Below are 26,401 nucleotides of genomic sequence, written 5' to 3' on the forward strand. Positions count from 1 at the left end.
TGAGATAGCAACTCCTCTTACTACACCCAACAGAGCCACACCCAACAGAGCAGAAAATGTGGTAGGTCCACCACAAAATCCTCCCTGTTCTTGAAATCCCATCATCCTTTACATAACTTGGAGGAAGATATACAGACAGCCCTGACTTTTATGTATATCTCATCTTTCCTGTTATTGTGTCGAAACACAAACACTTCTCAGAAAACCCTGCAACTCAAGACCAAGTCTGATTTTGGTTCCCCTCCATTTTCACCCTGTTTACTAGTGACGGTGTCCTCCAAAGCATCCTGTAGCATGCGGGGCTGGCTTGTTGGGGTTTCTGTCCTGCTCGGTACCACACAACCGGCAACTCCCAAGGAAAAATCACACACAAGACTCCATAAGGTTATAAACTGATTGGCCCATTAGGTCAGGCTACTTATTAGCTCTTATAACTTATGTTACCCCATTATCCTTATTGACGTTAGCCACACGGCTCAGTACCTTTCTCAGCTGGGCAGCTTACATCTTTCCTCTCCGGTGGTCTGGGAAGCACTGCGGAGGGAGCTTCCTGCTTTCCAGAATACTCCCAGTCTCTTTGCTCCACCTCTACTTCCTGTCTGGCTTTCCCGCCTATACTGCCTGCCTGGCCAAACAGCATTTTATTAAAATATGATTGACAGAATACAGACAACTCTCCCACACCATTTCCCTCTTTTTTTTAAAACAAAGGAAAATACCCCTAGTCCATTTGTTGGGAATGTGGGTGTAGTATTTCAGGCTACTTCCTGCTGATTGGGGGCGCTGATGATATTATGGGGACTTAAAGAAAATTTAGAGTTATAATCAAGTCCTGACTGGAGTATCCTGTGAGTCTTGATTATCTCAGGCAGCAGTCTTGAATCTGTTCTGGATGTAGAACTCAGACATCTGGGTCATCTACTCCTGTCGGAGATTTCTCAGGTGGTCTCCCTTGGTCAAAGATGATTTTTCTTAACTCTGAATAAATCCACAGCCTCTCATTTTCTGTAGAAAAAAAAGCAAAATCTCTTCTCCAAAGTAACATACCTTTTGACTTCAATTTTGAAGCCAACGTACTTTCAAAATGCCTATCTTGGATTAATTCTGTAGCATTTATAAACAAATATTTAGCAGCTGTTGCTCCTTCCTCAGCATTTAAACACTTCAAAGAGAGCATAATAGATAAAGTATCAAGATTCTCTGTGTATTTTCCATCTTTACGTATCTTTATTTTAACCTCTATTTCTTTATTTTTACTTTTGCTTTTTGAGACAGTTTCTCTGTATATCTTTGTCCTGGAATAACTCTGTAGACCAGGCTGTCTTTGAACTCACAGAGAACCCACTGTCTCTGTCTCCCCAGTGCTGGGATTAAAGGTATGTGCTACCACACCTTGAACTCACAGAGATCTGTCTGTCTCTTCCTCCCAGGCATTGGGTTTAAAGGTGTGTGCTACCACACCTTAAAGTCACAGAGGTCAATCTACCTCTGCCCCTTGAAGTCACAGAGGTCAACATACCTCTGCCTCCCAGGCATTGGGATTAAAGGTGTGTATCACCACACCCTATTTCTCCCTTTCTTTCTTTTTTATTTTTAATGACTTTAACCTTTAGCCAGCATATATTTTTAACACATAGTAAACCATTTAGAGGTTTCTTCCTCTTTGAATTTCTCTTTGCTGTATATCTCTCTTTTTCTGACCACATGAGTCTTTAATGGGTAGGACTAAAGCCATAGCTTTGACAGTTAGATCCAGCCCATTCCTTAGCTTTCCAGCCTCATGGCTGAGATACCAGCCAGAACTGTGTTCACTGCCACAACTCTATGGTGTTTCAAGGTCCTTGCCAGCAAACAAGCTGCATCATTCTGCTCACAGACCACATTCAGTCGGACTGCCTGCCTGAAAGAGTCAGAGTTTTCCCTGGCAGGACAGCCCAGAAAGTCGGCATTTTAAAACAGCGCAGCTTTTTTCCTGCTACGGCTGAAAACCGAAAAGCATGCGTTCAGTTTTTCATCAACACCATTTAAGTATTTCGTGGCAGGACCTCTTAAAGGAACTACAAAGTTTTGCAGCTAAAGCTGAGTCAGGAAGCCTCTCTTAGATGAGAGCACTTGTTTGCCTCTAGCAAGCAGAGCAGACCCGAGAAATTGCTGCTACCAAGAAACCACGTGCAATGCTGCCATTTTGTTCTAGAATTACTTCCCAAGCCATTTCAGGCTTTATGTGGATGGAGTTATCCACGTTGGGCGCCATATGTAGCTTGCGGGGCCAGCTTGTCGGGGTTTCTTTCTTGCTCGGTACCCCACAACCGGCAACTCCCAAGGAAAAATCACACACAAGACTCCATAAAGTTATAAACTGATTGGCTCATTAGGTCAGGCTACTTATTAGTTCTTATAACTTATGTTACCCCATTATCCTTATTGACGTTAGCCACACGGCTCAGTACCTTTCTCAGCTGGGCAGCTTACATCTTTCCTCTCTGGTGGTCTGGGTAGCACTGCGGAGGGAGCTTCCTGCTTTCCAGAATACTCCCAGTCTCTTTGCTCCACCTCTACTTCCTGTCTGGCTTTCCCGCCTATACTGCCTGCCTGGCCAATCAGTGTTTTATTAAAATATGATTGACAGAATACAGACAATTTTCCCACACCAGCATCCTAAGCATATCCATACCCTAATTACGAGTGACAGTTACAAACACACAACCACGGATCACAAATTAGTGGAATTAGTGAGCCCTTTCCAATGCGATTGGATCTATGGCTGACTGTATATTAGCAGGTCTGTGACTGCCCACTGGAACATGGCCAGCCTATCAGAGGCCAAATCCTTGAAGAAAAGTGGCTCTCCTCTTGACAGCTATCAATTACCAATATCTCTGCAGTGAGGGGGTTGATTTTGTGACCACCTTCCATCTCTAAGATGGATTTGTCTAGCTTGAATTGAGTTCATATGTGAACTGCCCGATTATGTCCCAAATCACGGTTTTGTTATAGTCACCCATTCCCTATGGCTCTTAGAGTCCTTCTGCTTCCTCTTCCACACTGGTCCCTGAACCTCAGGGAGAGAAGGCTGTGACATAAATGCACCATTTATGGCTGAGCACCTATGCTGCATCACTCCCTGCACCCTGACCAGATCTGGGTCTCTGTTAATAGCTGTGTCAACTGAGAAAGAAGGTTTCTTTGATGCACAAAGCAGGTTTAAGAGACGCACTAAACTGGGGAGTTGTGCAATATTCCTGTGCCAAGAAAATATGAAAGAATATCCTGATTGCTAACACACCCAAAATCCAACAAGCTTAGAATAGGATCTCAGCACACCCAGAAGTTTTAGCTTCAGAACCTGTACAGGCTGCTGTGAACAGACGCATCAGGAGTAACCAGGAAAAAAATATGAAACCTCTCTTCTATCAAGCATATTGCCACCTTCCAGCTCCCATTGCGGCAGAGTTCAAACAATGAATCAGACTGATGTCTCCAACAGTCCAGGCCTTCTACGTATGAGACCTCAGTGTACTGTGGGCCTCTCCCAGTTTCAAGATGTTTTTTCCGCTGAAACATGGATGAAAGTATCTTCCACTTTCACTAAATGTGTGTATGCAAAGCTGGTACAAGAGATTTATGCCAGACTGGCAGAGAGGATACGGGCTGTCACCTCCATCATATCCCCAGGACCGGTACCATGAATTGGCTCATGGGCTTGAGATTTTGTGCTTCAAATGTAGCACATCTTTCTGATCACAGAAAAATCCTTTGTTAATATTTCACCACTTCGGACCACCTTCCTTGAAAGTTGAGGTAGAAGAACTTAAGAAAGAAGAAGCTGCCCTTCCTCCTGAGGATGCGGACAGCTGCTACACAGGACGATGCTGGCTGAAGAGAAGCGCAGCCCATCTGCAGGAAGGGGGGAGCAGAAGCATGAAGGAATTCAGGTCTCTGAGGACCCAGCAGCCTTGACATCCAGAGTCTAACCCACAAGGCAGCAGAGCCACCAAGAGACTCCTCTGAGGCTCCAATCGCTTGTGAAGCAGATTCTTTCCTTAATGATTTTGATAATATTTTAGGGCCAAAACCTCAAGAGACAAGACTTGGATAATATGAATGAGGAATGCTTAAATGCTTAGATGGAAATGAGGACTTAGGCCTTGAAACCAGGATCCTGGTCCACCACTCTGGCAAGTTCTATGTGACCCAGATAGACCTGAAACAGGGATACAAGAGCATCAGCACCTAGAAGCAAGTGAATAATGAATTTCCATCGCATACTGTATAGAACAATTCAATTGAGGAAGATTGTGGTACAGCAGATGGCACTCTGGCAGCAGTGGGTGACCCTGGCTTCAAATATAATGGAACCTTAAAGCTCAAAAGCAGGGTTGGTGGGACCTTCTTCCAGTCTGTCACACAGCACAGATATGCAATAGAAAGCAAGGTTAATCACACTTACCTGAAAATAAGGCAACCCATGACACTTTTGTCTCACAGGTTTTTTGTTTTGTTTTGTTTTTTATTAAATGAGGGATTAAATTTATTCTGTTTTTTATATACATCTACTAAACAGAATTTAGAACATTGTAAGTATCTGGGACTGAATGCATTCTTTCTCAAACTCTGTACTGTCCAGTTTTAAGGTAAATAAATAAATACTAGAACAAATACAAGTGCGTAAAATTTAACATCTAAACTTCAGATGATCCCACTTTTTAGGAAGATAATCTGAGGCCAAAGTGAGTTGTAATATAATTGTTATTTTTTTTAAAAAAAGTAAGCAAAGAGCAAAATAAAATATTATTTTTCTCTGGGGGATAGGTCCTCTATAATAAATGGAGAAATTAGGAACTCTGATCATGTTTATTTATTGGTCAAATTATCCATATTTTGTGTCAACAGAATGAAACATATCTCTCTAATTTCATAGTAAGAGCTACAAGGCTCTAACTGGTACTTTGAAATATGACTAGATAAAAATTCAATATACCTAAATCAAAATACATTTTAAAAGATTTAATAAATTTAAAATGGTGAGCGGGAGAGAACACATTTCCTTTGGTCTTAAAAGTAGGGGAAAGGGGGCCAAATAAACTTAGAAGCCAAATCTTACCCAGTAACCTGAAGCAACTGGTTTTTAGTAGAAAAGCGTTCACAGGAGTACTATGACTGCATTTTGTGAAATTAATAAAAACAGAAATTGGAATTATCTTCTATCTCTATTTTCCTCTTATCATAACTGTTCTGCTTAAAGGACATGTTTGTTTCCTTAACAAGAAATCAACTAAAATCAAATCATTTTCAATTATCCCCACAAAGGACCTCAAACTTATCTAAGCAGGAATAGTAACCTCTTTTTTTTTTTCTGAGAATCAATCCTGGTACTAAAACATTATCTTCATTGCTGCATATCTTTAGAAGTCATAGTCTCCATGACTATATTTTCCAATGTTACTCAGCAGGGCCATTCTTACTAAAGTTAAAAATAAGAACATAGTCATGGATTCCATGAACATTTGTCAAATGTTTATGCCTATCTAACATTCTGGTAGTTTTCTGGAATGGGTTTATAAATCTGGATAAACCTTATTTATTTCTCAGAAAAAAAAAACAACAAACCAGGTTTTAAAAAATGTAAAGAAAAAAAAGCAATAAAAATCATCCATGAAATGTAGCTGTGGGTGCCTGGTTTGCTCAGTGACCTGTTACTGTCACAAGCTTCACTGATCCTATCTGGTCATTTTCAGATGTTGATCTGAGAGAGCACGCCCATATAGAAATCACATATTTAATGGCTCAGCAGGACAGCCTTGTGTCCAATGAAAACACTTGTAAAATAATAATAAAATACAATGCACCGAGAAAGTTTTGCAATGTCCAGCAATATAAATTGAAAAACTCAATATGTACGGATACATTGTTCAACACATATTTTCAGCTATCATGTTGTTAGAACTCAACTCACAGCAGCAAGCACCCTCTGCATGATTCTTGACTTATGTGACAAATATGGATTTCTCTACTATAAGAATCCAGCTACCTTCTGAACATGACTTAGAAGAAGATGGAGGAAGAGGATGGATAAAGACTATGAGGAGGAGGGGGAAATAGGTAGAAGAAGGAGGAGAAGAAATGAGGAGGGGGAGGAGGAGAAAGGAGGGATGAGGAGGAGGAAGAAGAAAGAGGAGGGGAGGAGGGAGAAGGAGGAGGATGGGGAGAAGAAAGAAAAAGGAGGGGAGGAGGATGGAGCAGGAGGAAAAAAGGGGAATGGAAAGAAGGTGATAAAAGGGGGGAGTAAGGAAAGTTGGGAATGTGAGCCTAGAATAAAAGGGTAGTTTTATAGCAAGAAATATTGATGACAGGAGAGGGAAGCGAAAGGATCTCCGTAGCAGTCCTATAAAGCACTGTATGAGAGCGGTAGCTAATACCTGTAAGAATATTAGTTCAAAATCACATTCAAAGAGCAAAGCCAGTGGAAGTCACTCAGATTTAATGCAAATTGCACAAAGTAACACAAGTGATGGCAAATACTGCCACACACAACAGAGGAGAAGGCTAACAGAATACCTCTGTGCAATCGCACTTGTGAAGGGATTGCTAATGGATTGTCTACAGCAGTTTTAGTTGTATCTGTGCTGGCCAGTGATGACCGAGAAGAAAAGCAGGCAGCCTCCAAGTGTGCCTCTCAGTGATTGCTACAGGGAATCCAGGCCACCGGCAGGTCTGTGACTATAACAGCCCTGACTAAAGATCTTCAGAGACTCAGGAAAGTGTCTCTAACAACTGCTACCCTGATGACAGGGATGGGGGCGGGGCATCCTTGGCCCCATAGCTGTACCTTCTTCAAGAGCATTGATTTCTCTTCCTTCCTTAACAGCTCTATCATTTACAAAACAAACATCTCTTCTTTGTAGAGAATGTAGTTTTTTTCAGCCCAGTTATAAGAAGTCACAAGCACAGTTATTGAGAACAACAGCAGTCCCTTAAAGCACAGGAAACTGATCAGGGGCAGCATCCTTCACACACTGTAGAGAGGTCCCGGTTATGTTTCTGATCATTTACCATATGGCTGCCTACTTCCTTACAATTCCTCAGTTACTGCCAAATTACAAATAACCCCTAACATATACGTGAGTTACTCCCTCTAGGCTGTGCACATTTTAAATCTGTAAGTATCTTGGACATAAAAGAACACCTTTGACAAACGAGTGCTTTTTATCTCCTTATTTGTTAGTCTAACAGTGTGGGATGTTAGGAACTTCCCAAGGAAGTGAGTGTATCCTCAGGAAGCTATCTCCAGGCAGAGGAAGTAAACAGGCATGTTAATCTGATGTTTAAGGTCACCGTGTGTTCACAGCTCTAAAGGTCAAATACTTTCAAAATCAGATTATTTGTACTGAGATAATGAGCCCCTCCCCACCACTGGAGCTGTTTCTCCTCTTTTCTGTACAACATGACTTTTCAGTGTTACAACGGAAAGGACGGTGGACAAGTAAGAGAGAATGAAATAGTGTTAGCATTACTTGTCATTTGTCTCACTCATTGTATGAATTCCACGAAGACCCTCATGCAAAGAGCAGACACTCAATATTGTCAGGCAAGAAAGGTTCTAATCTTGAAGCTTCCTCCATCCCCTCGATGGACCCAGGTGGATGCCCTAAGTTGTGAACGCCCTGATTCAGCATGTGACATCTTCCTCTTGCTGCTGTACCCTCTACCCACGAGCAAAATCCAACTCCCAGTCTCCCAGGAGGCCTCCCCTCTCCTCTGGGTCTAATCCATCCCTTTTCCTGTGCACCTCTTACTGCGGCCACCAGATAATACTCACTCCTGCTCTACCCTTGATTACTAATTAACTGCTCCATCAATGTTGCCCTGGTTCTGACTCTGTCATATTATCGGACTCCTTCAAGAAACACAGAATCCATTGAACCATTTTAAGAGATGCATGTTTAAGGCTAGGGGGAAAGGAGGCAATGCTGGAGTGCTACACAGTACATTCTCTGTCTAAATGATAAATTCAAATCCAAAATGTTAAAGGTTCTCCAGGGAGAACAAATTGTATTTCAGTGAAGTATTGCCCACTATGCTACAACTGTATGACCCTTGGCTACCACCTATTTCTGATACCACAAGTGCCAATCAAAGGTATTGAAATTTACACCACACTGTTGAATACATCCACATTTAACTAAACTGAAGCTGCTGAACAATCTTAAGAATGAACAAAGCCTCCATTACAAACATGCGTAGTTGTATATAAAGGAACCAGAATGTTTGTCTCTGAGACACACCGATTGCTTATTGAGTACTCTTTTTTTTCCCTAAAGCAAAGGGTAAACCAAGAAGAAGAAGTAGATATAAGATTACTTCATAAGTGACTTAGGATATGAAAGATCAAAAATAATATCCCTTCTTTGAAGACTACATAAAGACACTTGAGATGTTATACTTTAAATATTACTCTAAAATGGAGGAGGTGGGGAGAAGAGATAGGGAGAGCTGGTTTGCCTTGGAGAGTAGTGTATGATAGCCACTCCAGATTATCCAGTTTTGAAGATAATTCCATGATGAAATTACAACTAGTTTGAATCTGAGTGTATCTGGGGTTTTATCTCTAAGCTTATATACCAATTTTGTAGATCACAAATTGACGAGTTTCACACAGCTTAGACTAATCCTCGAGTGCAAATTGGACATCTTATCTTTATTAAATTGGACACACTGACTTATTACATGCTCAACTCCCCAGAGGTAATTTGTGAAGTGTTTCAGATCTACCTAAATTTATAATTAGGCAGCAGCTTAAGCTATAAGAGCAGCTCCATCATGTAGCAATGAACTACTAATTAAATTAGCAAAACACATTAAATCTCATCAGCTAAAGCTTTGCAAAGATTTCCTATGTGATGCTGACACTTTCAGAGATGGTTAACTTTAAAATTTAATTTTAAAAGCAAAAAAAAAATCTATGTACTAATGAGATATCACCTTAGCTTACCGATAATGAAAGTTCCAAATACTACATCCAATTTCAGAATCTCTAAAGTCTCCACCCAACCATTGAGCTTGGGTCCATGTCATTTTTGAACTATCAATACTTTAAAGACATTCTTAAGTGCTATTATCTTCTACTAACTCTGTGCTTTTTGTTCATCTTTCTATGCTTTATGATTAATTTTATTAAATTATACTTCTGCTCTAATTTCACTTGATTTTTAGGCTGAGGTTTATTTCAAGGTTGGCGCTGTACAATCATTATCTTCTTCTTGAGAAAATTCAAACTAGAGAATGAATAACCCTTGAGGGTGGTTTGGTAAGAGCACTTGCTGTGTAAACAGGAGGACCCGAGTTTGAATTCCTATGAAAAAAGTTGGGCATAGCTGTGCATGCCTGTAACTCTAGTAATAAGAAAAGTAGACAGGTGGATCCTCAGAGCTCACTAGCCAGAGAGCCTCGCCAAATCAGCAACTTTCTGATACAGTAAGAGGTAATACATCATCACCCTATTGAGACATTTACTGTCTTCCTCTGACTGCCACCTGTGAATGCAAACACACAGAGAGCATGCATCCACACACGCATGCACACACTAAAAAGCAACAAACAAATAAACAAACCAGAAACAATAACTCCATGGCTCTACATAAAGGGAAAACATGCCAAATATGCCAAATAATTATTCTATGCCTTCCTGTCAAACAGTTTATAATTGCATGCCATGGATAACTTCAGAATCAATTCCCAGTGGTAAGACTCTCTCTTACAATCTGTTCACGATGGAGTAATTGTCACTTGCAAGTTCACTCTCAAGAGTTTAGTGTAAAAGCAACTTGGAATAACAAATTTTATCTCCTAAACATATGTGATTCACAGAAAGGGTTTTCTATGGATAATATTGACAATGAGGAAAAAATTATGAACTGACAAGATAACTTCTCACATATAACTTGAAGTTATATTTTGATAACATCTTATAAATTATTGTCATAAATTTTCACAGACTACTATGGAAAAAGCAGGGGACCTGGGAGAGAAGCAAATTGGAGAGGATCAGAAAGAGTGATCTGTAGGGAATGTACTCCAAGGACAAAATGCAAGTTATAAAAGGGTGACAGTGGTGTACACTACTACACACAATTATCACATTTTAAAAACGATGACTGAAGAGAGATTTCTAACAATGGTAAGACAAGAACATATAATCTTAGAGTGTTGGTCTCATAGACCATCCGAGTCACTTAGTATTTCATATGATTTTAATTCACACTTACCCTTGAGTGCTCTTGTTTGTCTTACCAATGGAAGCATAGAAGTCAATTTGTCAAGGGATATTTGATGACAGAGCAATTTTAGATGCAGCCCTGCTCATGAAATCACTTGTAAGCACTTGATACAGGAGGCTCAACAATAAAAATTGTTTGTTGTAGGAGCTTGATACAGGAGGCTCAACAATAGATACTGTTTGTTGGGTGAAGCTGGGAAGATGGTTCAATGAGTTAAGTGTTGCTATTCAAACGTAAGAACCTGGGTTTGGATCGCCAACACACATGAAAAAGCTAGGTGCAGATTCCTATCTGTCACTCCACAAAGGTGAAGACTTGGAGCTTGTTAGCCAGTCAGCCTACCTAAATCAGTGAGCTTGAGGCCCAGTAGAAGAGCCTGTGCTGAAACAGACAGTGCAAAGTCACTGAGGAAGACATGCGATGTTGACTTCCACACACATGTTTATGTGTAAACTGACATACATGTCCACATGCATACCACACACATACAAACACAAAATTTATTGAAAAGTGGCAAAGATTCTCAAGGGCAAGAAAAACTACCCCAAGTTAAAAGCATGATTTTTCCCTTCCTTGGGGAATCACATTAACTTTGTTTAAGAATACACCCTAAAAGAAGTAGACAGAACACAACAGAAGACAGAGGGATAAACAAAACCATATGCCTCCGCACATTCAAATCAACTCCTTTGGTACAGACCTAATTTGGGCACTGAAAATGTAAGAAACCACCAACTATATAAATAAGCGGGTGGATGTAGGTCCAGGAGAATATCACTACACATTCTTTGTGAGTCAACTCATGTCACATGCCGCGAATGAAAGAATTAAAAACACTTTCATACCAGAAGTCATTTAAAGATGCAATTCCACACAGCACTATTAAGGAATGTTACTCAAAGACCCATAGGAAAGACACTAGGTAGGTTAAGGTTCTCAATTGTGAAGTCACTAGGCTAAGCTTTTTGACTGTGAAGTCACTAGGTAGGTTAAAGTCCTCAATTATGAAGTAACTCGGTAGGTTAAGGTCCTCCATTGTAAAGTAACTAGGTAAGTTAAAGTCTTCGGTTGTGAAGTCACTACATTAAGGTCTTTGATTGTGAAGTCACTAGGTAGGTTAAGGTCCTCTAACCTTCCAGAGCAGACACTGTTCTGACAAAATTCAGGATCTTCCTGGGCTCAACAACCTTTCTCAAACACTTCCCACAGTCTGGCTCGGCCTTGCAGCAAGACCGCAATAAACATGCATAAGCAGAGGGAGAAAAGAGAATGAAACACTTCTACCAACAGAAAACAAGAGCTTCTTTTTTTGTTTTTTTTTTTAAGATTACGTAAGTCTTTTGCTGTTAGTTGCCGCTATTTTTTTCCTAGTGTGTTCAATCCAACACTGCTGAATCAAACCCCCACTTGGCAATTTCACAGTGGTACATAATCTCAAGAAAATCACTCCATTCCCAGGTATTTCTTTGTAAGTTTCTCTTTCCCATCTTGCGAGAGAGCAGGTGAAAAGGCCGAGAAGCACGAAACAATGGAGAGGAAACGTGCAGTCAAGAAGGCTGTGGTGATGCCGCTGCCAGTGCAGAGAAAAGGGGTGACTCTCAGACCCAAGGAGAGGAAGCCCCACTGCAGCCGAAACCCCATCCTAGTGAGAGGACCTGGCAGGTATTCCTAGTCTATTCCAGAAAGGCCCTGTACAAAATGAAATACTCACTGCGAAGTCCAAGCATTTTAGGGTTTACAGGAGACTTGATTATATATGGGATCCCAGGTCCAAGGAGAGATCCCCCAGATTGCTCTCTGGACAGAGGAGTGGGTGCCTGAATCGGCCGTGGCCCATGTCCATACTGATGTATATTTTGCTTATCACCATAGATCCTGCATCTGACGAAGGACGGCGATACAGTCGGTGACCCATATTGCAGCACCGGACTGAGCCCCCCGAGGTCCAAATGAGGAGCAGAAGGAGGAAGAACATGAAAAACGAAATCAGTACTGCGAGGGATGCTATCACCCACTGATACAAGGGAACGGATCTGATGAGAGTTTACCAAGGCCAGTTGGACTGGGACTGAAAGAGGACGTGATCTAACCAGACTCTCCGAATTTGGCCGGATTCTCTGACTGTGGCTGACCCGAAGTCTTTCTGAAAAGCCATTGACTATGACACTGGGACCTGTTTCCTCTACATATAATGGATTTTGGGGATCCAGTCTGTTTGGACACTCACCTTCCTGGACCTGGAGGGAGGGGGAAGGAACTGGAACTTCCCACAGGGCAGGAAACCCTGACTGCCCTGGGGGACGAAGAGGGAGGAGGAGGGGGAGTAGGGGGAGTGGGAGGATGTTGGGAGGGGGGGTGGAAATGGAAACTTTTATAATTTAATAAAATTTACTAAAAAAAAAAAAAAGAAAAGAAGAAAAAGTAGACGGTCTTTGTTACTGCCACAAAACCAGTTGGTGGCAAAAAAGAATGGTAACAATTGTATGGTGACATTTTGCAAAATACCTTGGTATTGTCCTACCAAAGACATGCCATGGAAGCTACTGAGCCATGGCAAAATGCGCTTTGGCTGGCACATGAGATGGCTCTGGCCAGCATCATTCCCAGGACAATCTGATCACCCTCACCATGCGCTACACAGGCAAGAGTGGTTTGCCTGAAGCATCTGGGCAGTGACTTCTACTTCTAACTGGACCTCCTGGCCTCAATCTAGAACACACCAGAAGTTTGCCATTGCCACCTCTACAAAAGTCGCTATTAGCAAGGTTAAAATCCGCAAGCTCTCTACAGATGGTTCCTTCAAGAAGAAGCAGTTGTGCCTGTCAGGCACCAGGAAGGAGAGATCTTCCGCACGGAGAAGTACCAGTTAACAGAGCACAGCTGATCACAATGCTGTGGACTCACAAGGTCACAAGATCAAAGTTGTTCTTCAGCTTCATGGATAGGTGTGATCTCAATTCATTCTGACAAATGGGACATATCCTCACAAACTGGTGAGCTAAATTTCTAACAACCCAATTAAACAGCTTCATATGTTAACAAAGAAAGGTAGGCTAGAAGATAGGAAGGAAGGAAGGAAGGAAGGAAGGAAGGAAGGGAGGGAGGGAGGGAGGGAGGGAGGGAGGGAGGGAGGGAGGGAGGAAGGAAGGAAGAAGGGAAGGAAGGAAGGAAGGAAGGAAGGAAGGAAGGAGGGAGGAACTGGACAGTCCCCTATAGCTTCAAAATCTATGTGCAGGTGGCTAACCTTATAACCTCATAGCCAGTATTTACAAAACAATCACCAAACTTGACCGTTCCCTGGGAGCAATAGCTGACTTGGCTGTATTTAAAGCACAGCAAGCTGAACTACCTTCGACTTACTCCAGAGCAAGAGAAAGAATGATTTGTTGAGAAGTTACCTATAAAGTCACATCCTCACATCATGTGCAAAATGCAGCTAGTTTTGCAGGAGACTTCACTCCAGTCCACTGATTCTGCTCAAGGCTGCTTGGTGTGCGCCCCCATTCAATTCCAACATCACTTTCACGGTTTGCGGTCAACAGTCATTCTTTTAGGATGGAACACTTGAAAAGATGGGACTGACTTCCAAGAGCAGAACAGGAAGAAGAGCACAAACGGCAGGACTTGTGCTGCGACTTGCAGGGTGAGCAGGCAGATTATGCTGGGAGGATGAAAATGCAGATTTCTAGACGTGACCCTAGACCTCCTGCAGCACTGGCTCTCAACCTGTGGGTCAATCCCCCTGTGGCAGGGTCATAAAATTAGATAACCAACATATCACATATTTGCACTATGATTAATAACAGTAGCAAAATTACAGTTATGAAGTGGCAATGAAATCCTTTTGTAGTTGGAGGTCACTACAACATAAGAAATTGTATCAAAGGATCACAACATAAGGAAGGTGGAGAACCACTCTCCTATAGTATCAGGAAATCATGAGCTTCAAGTATCATACTGAATATAATGGGCTATAAAGAAAGACTCTAACAATTATCATGAAACACTCCATGCCTCTAGCCATGTCTTAGGAGTGTGTCTCAGCCACAATGAAGATACACACCATGTTTACACGAAAACATTCCTTGTGGTTATTAAATGGCATTTTTAGCTAAGTGCTATAATGTTGCTACAACTACGATGCTACCACTTGGAAAAGCAAGGCAGAGGGTCTATGCGTTTAAGGTCACCCTAATCTACAGAAAGAACCTCTAAATCAAGATTTAAAAGATGCTTTTTCTCATGGATTTAACGAACTTTACTAACAAATTTCATGGAGCACATCCTGTGTTGTGACATCTTCAAGAAGACACTACACACTCCTTGGGCACACCGGGCCGCTCACAGACAAAGCTCCAGAGCAGGTCTCACTGCTTCCTGCTGCCCTCTCACAGCTTAGAGGCAGCAATTTCAAGCTATTTTTACTGTGGTCTACACAGGAATCTGCAGAAGTGTCAGCTCCTTCTACAACCTTCCCCACTGTACAGTTAAAAAGCACAGTCATCTCAATGGTTGCCCTTGTGTCTGCTTAGAGTTAAACCTCCTCTGTCATCCTTCACCCAACTGCAGATGTGAATGTCCTTCTCTAAGCAGATATGTGGCCTTGTCCCATATCCTCAGTTTATACCACCACACACTGTAGAGTAGAATTCGTGTTTTCTAATAAGGAACACAACAGGAACCATTAGTAACGAGATAGAGGTCAAGTTCTAACTCACACAGATATCTACACCCATCACCACAAACAACAAAAATCGAGGACCAACAGAGTCCCCCAATTTCCTCCCCATCCCACCTGTGACAGCTCAGTAGTGCCGTATGATGTTTGCAACCCAACTGCTAATGTTCTCAAGAGCTCAGAGAAATTAATAATATACATTATTTGTTTACTAATCAATTTAGATCTTAAAACTGAGAGCCAGCCTGTGCTCACAGGAAGAAATGCTGACAATGACAGAGGTAAAAATAATCAGGAAAGGGTCAACACACAAACCACTGTGAAAAGTCGGCTCCACTCTCGCCAGTTTTCTTATCATGGAAAGTTACACACAGTGGGGATGAAGAGATGGCTCATCCCTGAAAAGGACATTCTCCTCTCCTGAGTTCAGATGCGAGCACCCACATGCGGTGGTTCACAAATGCCTGTTCACAAATGCCTCCACAGGAGATTACACAAGTGTGTGATTGTACACACACACACACACACACACACACACACACACAAATGATTTTTTGACTTAAGATTAAACATAATTCTTGACAATGGTGGGGAAAGAAACAGAAGATAGTTTTAAAGGAGCCCTCTGTCGTCTCTGTAGGAAGTTGGTGCCCGCCTTCTGTTACTATACGGGAGCATTGCCAAGAAGGGTCACCTGGTATTTTCCCGAAGGAAGCAACTCACACAACATCAGGTAAATCCACCTGTGGAGGTCAGAGACTATGCCCCCCTAATCATTCATCTTGAGAAGCAGCCTGAGGCTCTGTCACTTGTGCGGGGGAGAAAATTAGCCCTGGCTACTCACCAGCCTGTGCAGGAGCATCTGTGTGGCAGGCGGCCCTGGCGTACACATCCCTGAAGGAAATGCCCACACTGCATTTATACCTTAAAATTTAAATTTTCACCGACCAGAAACATGTAGACAAAGAGGATCTTCATTCTGTACGCCCCTCCTCCAACTCTCTCAGATAGCAAAGGTCAACACATTCCTTTTTATTATTTTTTTACCTCTCCAACTATAAATGACATCTCCGCAGAGATTAGGCTTTCTCCCCTAAGATATGAAAAGGAACTCCACACTAATTTAGCCCATTCTGTTTCAAAAGAATATAAAATTTTCTTAGTCTTTTTTCCTTGGTATTATTTTCATAATGTCAAAAATGAAATCGTGACAAAATATATAAAACCTTGGTGTGGAAAACAGTGCCTCTCCCTGGGGAAAACCAAAGAAAGGACAGCCTGGGGTCCCCAGGGTTTCCTTATTTTATTTTCAAACATAGAGAGCAATGTTTTTAAATGCACAAAATCCTAGAATCTCCTTTCTCAATTCTTTCAACAAAACATCTACGGTTCAGCATTTCCTATGTTTAAAGGGAAAAGGAATAATGAGAAAACATAAACACAGGCAAATGCCAATTATTTAAGTTTATCTATTTCCATAAACGCACGGGTGTGGAAAGATTAACTGCCACATCCTAGTGGGAAGAACTAAGAATCTTATAAAAGGAATTTCTAGCTGAAGAGAACCACTCTGGATAAATGGAAGTCATTTTCATTCTGCATTCTAGGAATGGAGCTGCCAAAAGCAAGAGGCTATAACCAAACAGTTCTATTCAGCTGCCTCCACTGAATTTCAAGAGTGATCAAATGCCCCCACTTAACCTAGCAAGCGGAAAATTAAAATTGGATTGCTACCTGGCCCTTTGCTGTGCTGAGTAGAACACACCCATCCATCTGCCTTAGAAGCTGCTGACGCACTAGAAACAATACATGGGTCTAAACACAAATGAATGCCATGCGGCCATCCAAGTCACCTATACACTGGCCTGAGGATAATGAGCCCATGGAAGGTCATTCTGTGCTCTCTGACACCGGATGAAACACATGGGAAGAGAAGAATATCCAGTGGAGGAAAAGAATCAACTTCAGTGCACAGATTACAATACAGATAGACAGAATGTAAAAGACTCAAAGGGCCAACATCAGCCTGTCAGCATGATTCCTGATGTTAAGAGCAGCAGACACTAAGCCCCCAAAATGAAAACTTGACACCAGCTTCCTTAGCACCCTGTACATTTGAGAAAATCAGGATGAATAAAATATGCAAATCAACTGACCCTGTTTTTTTTTTTTTAAAAAAAAGCCTTCTGGCATAAATGGCACATAAATGACCTGTATTGGATAATTAATCTAGAGGGAACTCTTATTCAGAGAGGAAACATCCACTGTGTTTCACATTAAAACAAAATAACTGGGTCGACTTTCTACTAAATATCGTAGAAATGATTCCTTGCTCAATTAAGTAATAGCTCAAAGCCTCCTTGGAAGCAACTGAATCCCAGCATGTACTGCAGAAACTGCTGTGGAATCCTTGACCAGGCCTGGGTGAATAAATGTTCACATTTAACACAACGTCTTTCACATATTATTTAAATAATGAAACAAAGCATCCTTGCTTATGCCCAACTTCAGGCATTAATTCCAGTCCTCCACACGTGACTGACCCTCTCGTCAGCATCATCCCGAATGTAAGGAACAACTGTTCTGCACATTCTTGCAGGAACTTTCAACTTGTATCAAAGGCTCTTATATCATACTACTTTGCCATAGTGGAAAATTGGAATATGATGTCATAGTGGTTTCTCTTGAGTCAGTCTATCACATTTTCACAAAATAATATCATCTGCCATAACATTAATACACGTAAATCCCACCAAGTCAACTTCAATGGAAGTACCAACAGTGCGGCCAAAGTGAACTCTAAGAGTCACTGCCTGCTCCTTTTAAGATCTGATAGAGTCTCATGCAGTCAACTAGAGGTCAATCTCCCACATTCTCTTCATCTTTCAAACAGTCAGCGCAGAAGGGAAAGATGAAACATGAAGACCAGATGTGCCTACCTTCACTGGTGGCCACATTCTTCTGGGCTTTGGTTGGCGTGTGATCTGTACTTGAACTCACGTCGGATGAGATGCTTGAGCTGCCTTTGCCTAGAGCAAAACAAGAAAGAAAAAAGAGCTTCTGAGCCTTGTAAACTCAGAACTGGGCCATGCCTTTTTACTCAGCTGCACACTAAGCCCCTTCTTTCCAAGTAAGCGGCTCTAACACAAAAGATGGAGCTTATTAAAGGGTTTTGACTTATATAGTAAATATCCTTGCGGAAGTACCTGACCCACGTCACAGAAGAACTAAAACCCTCTTATAACAGGGCCTAGTTATAAACTCAGACAAGGCTATAAGACATGTTAAGGTCAATGTGCTAATATAAGCCTGTGCTGGAATAAATGTGAATGAGCAAGCCCATGTGAGGAGCACGTCCACTGTGTTAACACTTTACACCACATAGCACTGGAAATAAAGAAATCTTAGGATGAAGGACTACCAAAGAAGCAAGAGCTTGCTGACTCCACATAGCGTTATCACTTTAAGAATACAAATTCCATGGTTTAATGTGTCTTTCTTGGAAATAACAAAATACCAAGGGCATGGGTTTTTGGACCAACAGTTGTCCTCAGTCCAGGAAGCGATTTCTATTCAAGAAGATGCATGTGAATGCTTGACATCATTTTGGGTTGCCATAAGCCGTACAGAGGTGCTACTGGCACTGGAGGCCAGGGTTGCTGCAAAATGCCTTACAATAAACAGGGATGATCCTCCACTTCAGTTGAGATGTCTGGTTGACCTGATTTTATCTAAGTCCAGGGCTGAGTTTCCACACAGGGGAAGGCCTAAAATACATGGCGGGAGATTTCAAAATGCTCCAAATTACCCATGTCCTTGCTGACACCCAAGATTCCCATCTCCTCCCCACAATTTAATTATCACAATATGGAAATGCTGAGGGGGTTTTCGCAATGTGACTAAAGTCCCTAAATTAATAAACCTTTAAGTAAGCAAAAGGAACCCTATCTTGTGTAGACCCGACCAAATGAGGTAAGTGCTTTGAGAGGGTCTCGAGGAAAGAGGAGCTCCTGTTATTCTTGACTCTCAAACAGTAAATGTTAAGGTCAGAGTTACGCGTATCATACATGGCAGCGAAGTGAATTTGGTCAACATCATCTGAGAAGAGAAGAGGACCCCAGATGCCCACAAAGAGCAAGGCTCTGGCTAATTGGTTGTAGCTGTGTACCACCTTGCGCAAAGGGCTCAGTTTATGCATACACAGAATTCAAATCCAACTGTGCAATATTTACCTGTGCCATATTCTCTTATATAACAGTGACTTTTGCAGTAACAGAAAACCCACTAACTATATTAAAGATGCAATTGTTTCATCCTACAAGTTATGATCAAAAGCTTACAGTGTACCAAGAACAGTTTTTTAATAGTCTTCCCAATGGTGTATCTGGTGCATTGGATATTTACTTTCTACCAAACCGTTGAACTCTTAGCTCTCAAGGACACAGCCTTAAGTGATGAAGGGGCTTGGGGGATAATTAGATCACAAGAGTGTAGTCCTCATAAATGACAACTGTGCCCTTATCAAAGCCCTCCCTGTCTTCTCCTGTCACATGAGGGTACAACACAACATGAGTGTGAGACCCAGGGAGCAGGTCCTTAGCAAGAGCCAACTGTGCAGGCACCCCAACCCTAAACTATCAGCGTTTAAACTGTAAGGAATAGGTTTATTGCATATAAACCCCCCAGTCTTGGGTGTTTTGTCATAGTAGCTCGTATGGACTAAGCCAAGCTTGAATGGGTAAGTTCATAATCAAATTTTACAAAATAGAACAGCATAAAGTCTTAGATGTAAGGAGTTTCAGGATTCTGACTGCTATGTTGAAAATCATGGAGAAATCCAAGTAGATGAGTAATAAATCTCACCTGAGCAGGCAAAACAAACGGCTGTCTCCCATTACCACTGCCCCCAACTCACTGTGACCTAATGCTCCAAGACGACTCTGCTATTCAGATTGCATTTCACAAATCCTTCCCTCAACATTAAGTGAGATGTTGTGGTAACTCTTGTCTGGGTCTAACCAACATCTTGGAATGGAGCCATTGGAGGTAGACTGACATGGTGACCTACTTAGAAGCATATGTACTTGGTCCATGACCTCAGTACACATCTTCTTTACTTTGTAATCTTGGAATTCACTCCCTCTGCCTCCCTTCTATGCTTGAAGATCAGCAACTATATCTGGTAGGGGAGACTGAAAGATTTCTGTTGGTTCAAATTGTTAATGGCTCTGAGTACATTAGATTATTCTTCAAAGCCAAGTAACATAAACACTCCCTTTAACAAGGCAAAAATGTTATTGTACACCACCTAATACACAGACTTAAATTATTTTAAGTATGTTATTGCTTAGTGATGTGCAAATGGAAAACTTGAAATAAATTCCATATGTTCTACCTCTGTTTCAACAAGAAAAGCAAAACAAAATAACATATTAGGCACAAAATAATAAAACACATAATATTAAAGCATAACAGCATCAATTTGACATAATATATAATGGTGTTTTTGCTGAGATTAACTTGCATTTCAAATCTTAAACACAGCTGCTAAAGCCAATGTGTGCCTGGATAGAAGACGTCTCTGATGCTCTGGGATGGGTGAGGATTAACTCCACCTATCTGTCACTCTTTATAATGAACTCAGGGATTCCTTTGGTGTTTTACAGAGAGGGTCTTACAATATAGTTTTGTCTGGTCTGGAACTTTCTATGCAGATCAGGCTAGCCATGAAATCACTGAGTTATGCCTCCTGCCTCCCAAGCACTGAGATTAAAAATGGTTGTTACCACAACAGGCAGGGTGTTTTCTCTTACAACCAAGTAGACCATCATCAGAGCTTCATTTGGTCTAATTTCATTGTTTACATCTTCAGAGTTTTGTTTTTCTATGCTATCGGTCCAAAATCATTGCAGAAGGGTCCTCCTTTGAGAGACAAAATCTTACAGCAGGATTCTTCTGCTGTGAAGCCTAGATGCCATGTTCTAAGATTCTCACTGCATGCAGTAACCATCCTTGTCAATGGACTAATCTATTATATAAATACTAGCACACAGTGAGTAATTATTAGATCATGATACTTGGAGAAGCTATTACCCTAAATGACCATTCCTTTGAGTTAGAAGCATTCATTTTTAAACTGCCATGACATTGAAAGTCCAAAGATAAAACATGCCTGAGGAAATTCTCAGTCACAACTGGAAATGTATGTGTACCCTCCCTCTGCTCATGAATGAAAAGGGGAATAAAGGTGAAGCAACAATATTATCAATGGTTCCATATGGAGCTGGCTGCAAGCACCTTGGTTATGTGTTGCAACCTCATACATTAGATGTTTCATCTTATTATATATCCGCCGTGTTCTCTATTGTGCTTCAGAATCTCTTTATTGCTCCTCAAAGAAAATTTTAGATTCCTTCATTTGCTAATTTTCCCCACAAACACCAGCACAATGTCATGGTTATGATGGACAGCTATTAAACGCTGACTGTATACATCTACTTTATGCACAAAATGATCAAGGGTTTCTTCTTGTTCAAGAAACATTTTTTTTTGTTCCCTTGAGGGACAAACTGCCTCCATTGATGTTGTATGTTTTTGGTAAGTAAACATTTTGAAAACACATTCACATTCAAGGCATTAGTAAAGGAATGCAAGATAACAGGAGCTCAAGCCCAGTTGGTTCTCACAGCTTGAGGTAGTTAGAGTTTATGCTACCACAAATACAAAAGCATTGCTCTGAACCTCTGCTCACAACATTTGCACTCACAGATCCACGCAGAACCTTGTTTTATATGTGTTTCTCTTTAAAGTCATCATGTTTGATGTGCTTTTGGCTCATTTATATTGAATTTAAGGCCAATAGCACTGTAAATCGAGCCTGGATGAGGATAATCTATATGGGACATCAGAGTCTGTTTTTAGGAAAGCCAGAAAGCTTTGGAAAACTATGCCTGGAACATTTTAAATGGCAAAATTACCAAGAGACAGCAGTGATAGATACCATACCAATAAACAGACCACAAAGGATCACGGGTGATAGTTGCAGGTATGGTGCAGTGGTAGATGACTTACCTACCTCATATAAAACCCTGAGTTTGATCCCAATAATGGAAAAAAATTAGGATAACAAGAATAACAACACAAAAATCAAGGGTGACATACGACAGTGGACAGATGGCGGAGAGATCCCTCACTACTCATGAGAACATACTCATGAGAAGACAAAATTTTCATTATCTATGTGCAGGGTTATGGATGATCAAATATGACATAAACATTGATTTGGGTAGTCACAAGCAGATGAACTTGAGAATACAGTATCTGTCAATAGGAGGGTGGACTCATATATTAAATCAGGTTCCTGAATCTTGCAGTCAGATGTCATGATGACTACAATGGATGGAATAAAGGATCCAGAGTCAAGAAGCCTAAGTTTGAACCTGTAGTTGCCACTTCTAGTTTGGGAAGATAACTATACCCTGTTCATCTTATGAGGACCAATTTCTGCATTCTACAGTTACTGTGGCCATTAAATAAGTAACTCAGATGCATTTCTAGGGATGGGAAAAGCATTTCAGAAATACCCAATTTCTTAGTCCAGTTGGTTTCATATTATAGATATCACCATGGCGTTCTCATCTGCCATGCATCAATGTGTTCAAGAAGAGATTGATGGGGCAGGCAGAGTGGTTAAGCACAGAATAAAGGGTGAGGTATTTTACATGATATCAAAGGTGAAAGATCCATCTCACCAAAGTTGATAAATTTTACCTGTAACTTCATTAATAAATGTTCAGATAAATATAAACCTCACCATAAAGAAATCAGCTTGTGGATCAATCATTTTGGGTATTTCAGATACATTATTAACCCAGGGACGTCAGCAGAACCATATGCCTGCCTTTACACCATCGAGAACTCCTTAGGCTTTTCCCAATATTTGAAAATGAAGATAATATTCATTCAATGTGATCTCAGTAGGGAAAGATTTACATTTCTTTCCTTTAAGGCCCCCCCCCACACACAATCTGAACCCACTGGTGAATGCACAGGGTGAAATGATAGTTTTTAACCCATAGCCATACAGTTGTGTCTTATTAAAAGCAGAAAATCAAAAAGCAAAAATTACATGAATGTGGGATGGAGATGACATGAATGACAGGGAGGGGATGACAGAGATAGAAGAAAAATAAAAACAGTGGGGAGGGGCCTGAGAGTAAACAGAATATATTATATTCATGGATGAAATGATCAAAGAATAAATTTTAATAAATTACAAAACTAATACAAGTCACCAAATGAAAATTAGAATGCTGTAGGAATTCCTATCTCCAGAAGCCTCTAAATAACCTGCCCACTTGGGTGTGGCCTCTTATACTGTATATGCCTATGTAAAGCGTGAGTCCAGCCTCTCTTCGGGCAGTGTGATTGTGTTACTCTTCCCAGGTGGTGCAGAGGACTATAATCTGTGAGTCTACCTACCCCTAAATAAATAAAGCTCTGTTATACTCAATTTGGAGTTAGCCTGTGAATTTTTTTAAGGGTCTGTCTTCAAGAGAAACAAAGTTTCTTGTCTTGTTTCATTCCTGGTGCCCATGTTGGTTTTTCAAGTAATTGAAACAAGACGATCAGAATTTCTACTGTAAACTATAACAAGACAAACACAGGTGTCATAGAAAACTCAACATATGAAAACAAAATAAGGTGATACTCTGATTCCTAATATTCTTAGGAGTCCAAAAGCATGTCCTGATTTACTCTATGAATCCTAAATTGTGCGAGTTGAACCCATCACACGAATTACAGACATAGACACCAAACACAAAGGTACCCAATCGCGTTTGGGTAGTCACATGGTGGCCTCAGCCGTATTTCCTGATTTTTCTTTACTGCCTTGCTTTCAAGCTGCTATTTTCAGATGATAGGAGCCTGACTATATATTAAATGTCCACATTAGGCATCCACACCAAGAGGAAAAAAAGTTTCAATATCTCAGTATTCAATCAGAGGAGCATTGAGTCACATTTGTTTACTGAGTTCACTATTGCATCCCTCACCACTCCCTTGAGATGGTTTCTGACCTAAATGGACCCACAGTTTTAATGTCTGAATGCACAGAAGAACAATATGAATCACTTCAGAGAACTATTTACCTTATAACCCCTGGCCCAGGTTCATATTCATTTTTGAAAGAAACTGAAAGAAAATGGTAAAAAAGTACCAGCTCTTTCAGGCCAAGGGAGAGCAATTTTATTGGTGATTTGCTGAGGATTGGGGACCTTCAGGAAGAGTAAAGAGGAACAGAATCCTATGAACTCTGCTGTAAATTTGTGTAAATGAGAAGCATCAGCTGATGCTTTTATCCTGTATTCTTGTAACAGTCGGAAGCAGTGGATTAGAAGGGAGAGGGTCATTTGAGTGCTGCTTTGGCCCGCACATTGGCAAAGAACAGGAGCTTAGAGATGGAATGTAAAGAAATATTCTATGGCGCCATAGAATGCCGTGGTTGAGCTTGATGGCCGGTGCTTCCGGCCACAGTGAATCCAGAGGAGAGGAAGCACAAATGACGCATGTCTGTGCTGGGTCCTGGGATCCTTACACACCTGCTTCAAAGACCTGCACCCTGAGACAAGAGATGAACAGCCAGGATGCTGGGTGCTTCACCTCTTTCCCCTATGAGCTTCTCCTAGAGCTTCAGCATCAGGGATACGGTGAGTTTACTTGGAGAGTGTGGGCCTGGGGTGGATGCTTCCCGTTTCACACAGAATCGGCAGTTGCAATGGAAACCCTTGACTTAAACACTCATGGCTCTAAAGATAGAGAGTTGAGCATTTTTAGTCATGTGAGCTTAGGGGTTGATGAAGGAAAAAAAAGGTCATTAAACAGAATAATTTTAGCCAATGAACCAGCAGGGTGTGTCTGACTTAGCACTGCTCATTTTCTTAATAGATAATGATTCACTTCAATAAAAACCCCTAAAGCTTTCTTTCACTATTCCCAGAAGGCACCGTTACAAATAAGGAAAAGGAGAAAGGGATGTGATTTCCAGATCACATCCTGAAATACATAGGAGGCCACTGCTGGCCAAAGCCAACAGAACATAAAATGTGCTACTCAAGATGGTGGGGAGCTAGTGTCAGAATACTGGCATTAGAATCTCGGCCTGACTAATACTAACTTAGCTGCAGGGCTGAGGGGGATGGTCCTGCTGTCCTAATACTTCAGTTTCTTAATTTGAATAATGGATCAATGGCACACACAAAGAAATTCTGTAGAACTACAGTAAGAAACAGTAAGTTGATAAGCAAGTTGCTTATGATGACGCATATAATAAGTAACAAGCATGACATTGGCTAGTACTCATTTTCCCACTTATATTCTTAGTCAATCATTCAGTAGATACACACTAAATAGATTGCACACAGAGGAGTACGGTCAGCATTAGAAAAATTAAGACAGAGCACACCACAAGAAATCACAGGTACTTGACTATAGCAAATATGAATAGTAGTATGATTGTTTCGAATGAAGCTTTTTAGCAGATATTCTGAAATTCTGCTCTTTTTCAACGTTTTATTGAGTTGTACTGTTCTTTCTCAAGGGATAAGAAAGGATGTGGGGTTCCCAATCAACTTATCCAAGGGCAAAGGAATGGTAGTATTTGAACACTGTCAGACTCACAGATTGCATTTTCTTGTTTTATTTCTAACATTAATCCTAGTCCATTATGCAACTGTTTTTTTAAACAGTAAGAATCAAGACACATTGAATGAAAACTATTTTTCCCTTTTCCATCTGATTACCAGCTCCAGATGGGCAGGTTCTGCATCTGTTTCCTTTACATCTGTCTCCCTGTGCTGCTTGGTCTACACTACGGACCCTCGATACATGTATCAAACGGTTTACATAAGTGGCTGGCTACAGAGATGAAGTGGAGATTTATCCTGTTCTGTTAGCACTGGTCCCATAATATTTTCTAAGAAGCACCATTCAAACCCATGCTCACTCAACAAAGTCTATACAACCATTGTGCTTAGAACTTGTAATACATAACTTCCAAAACACGTACAGATTCCCAGAGGGGACATACAGTATAGTAGTCTGCATTAACTTCCTGGAACCATCACAATAAATTACTTCTAGCTATATGACTGAAAATAAAAAAATAAAGTATTATTTCACAGTTATGAAAGCTAAAAGTTTGAAAGCAAGGTGTTGACAAGACCATGTCCCCCTGATGGGCTCTAAGGGGAATCTGATGCAGGATTCTTTCCTAGCTTCAGCAGGTTGCCAGCAATCCCAGAAGTTCTTAGGTTGGTGGCAGCCTAGTTGTCATCTCTGCCTGGGGCATCAGGTAATTTCCTTCCCTCTGTGGCCTCTGTCTCTTGTGAGAATGCCATTTAGATGCTCAGAAGCCACTCTACTCTTGTGGCCCTCAATGCATCTA

At 41.1% G+C, this 26,401-nt stretch overlaps 1 protein-coding gene and 1 pseudogene across 1 annotated transcript in view; one reads left to right on the forward strand and one right to left on the reverse strand.

Moving 5' to 3' along the window:
• The window catches only part of LOC125414890 (large ribosomal subunit protein eL6-like), a 174,326-nt pseudogene extending 161,047 nt beyond the window's left edge, over positions 1-13,279 (forward strand).
• Positions 1-26,401, reverse strand: part of Fbxl7 (F-box and leucine rich repeat protein 7) — a 357,688-nt gene that overhangs the window by 236,483 nt on the left and 94,804 nt on the right. The window contains exon 2 of the mRNA XM_048457034.3: positions 17,895-17,984. Within this exon, the coding sequence (XP_048312991.3) occupies positions 17,895-17,984 (90 nt within the window). The remainder of the gene's footprint in view (positions 1-17,894; positions 17,985-26,401) is intronic.

This window comes from Myodes glareolus, chromosome 15 (genome assembly GCF_982192425.1).
Source record: "Myodes glareolus chromosome 15, mMyoGla1.1, whole genome shotgun sequence".
Classification (NCBI taxonomy): domain Eukaryota; kingdom Metazoa; phylum Chordata; class Mammalia; order Rodentia; family Cricetidae; genus Myodes; species Myodes glareolus.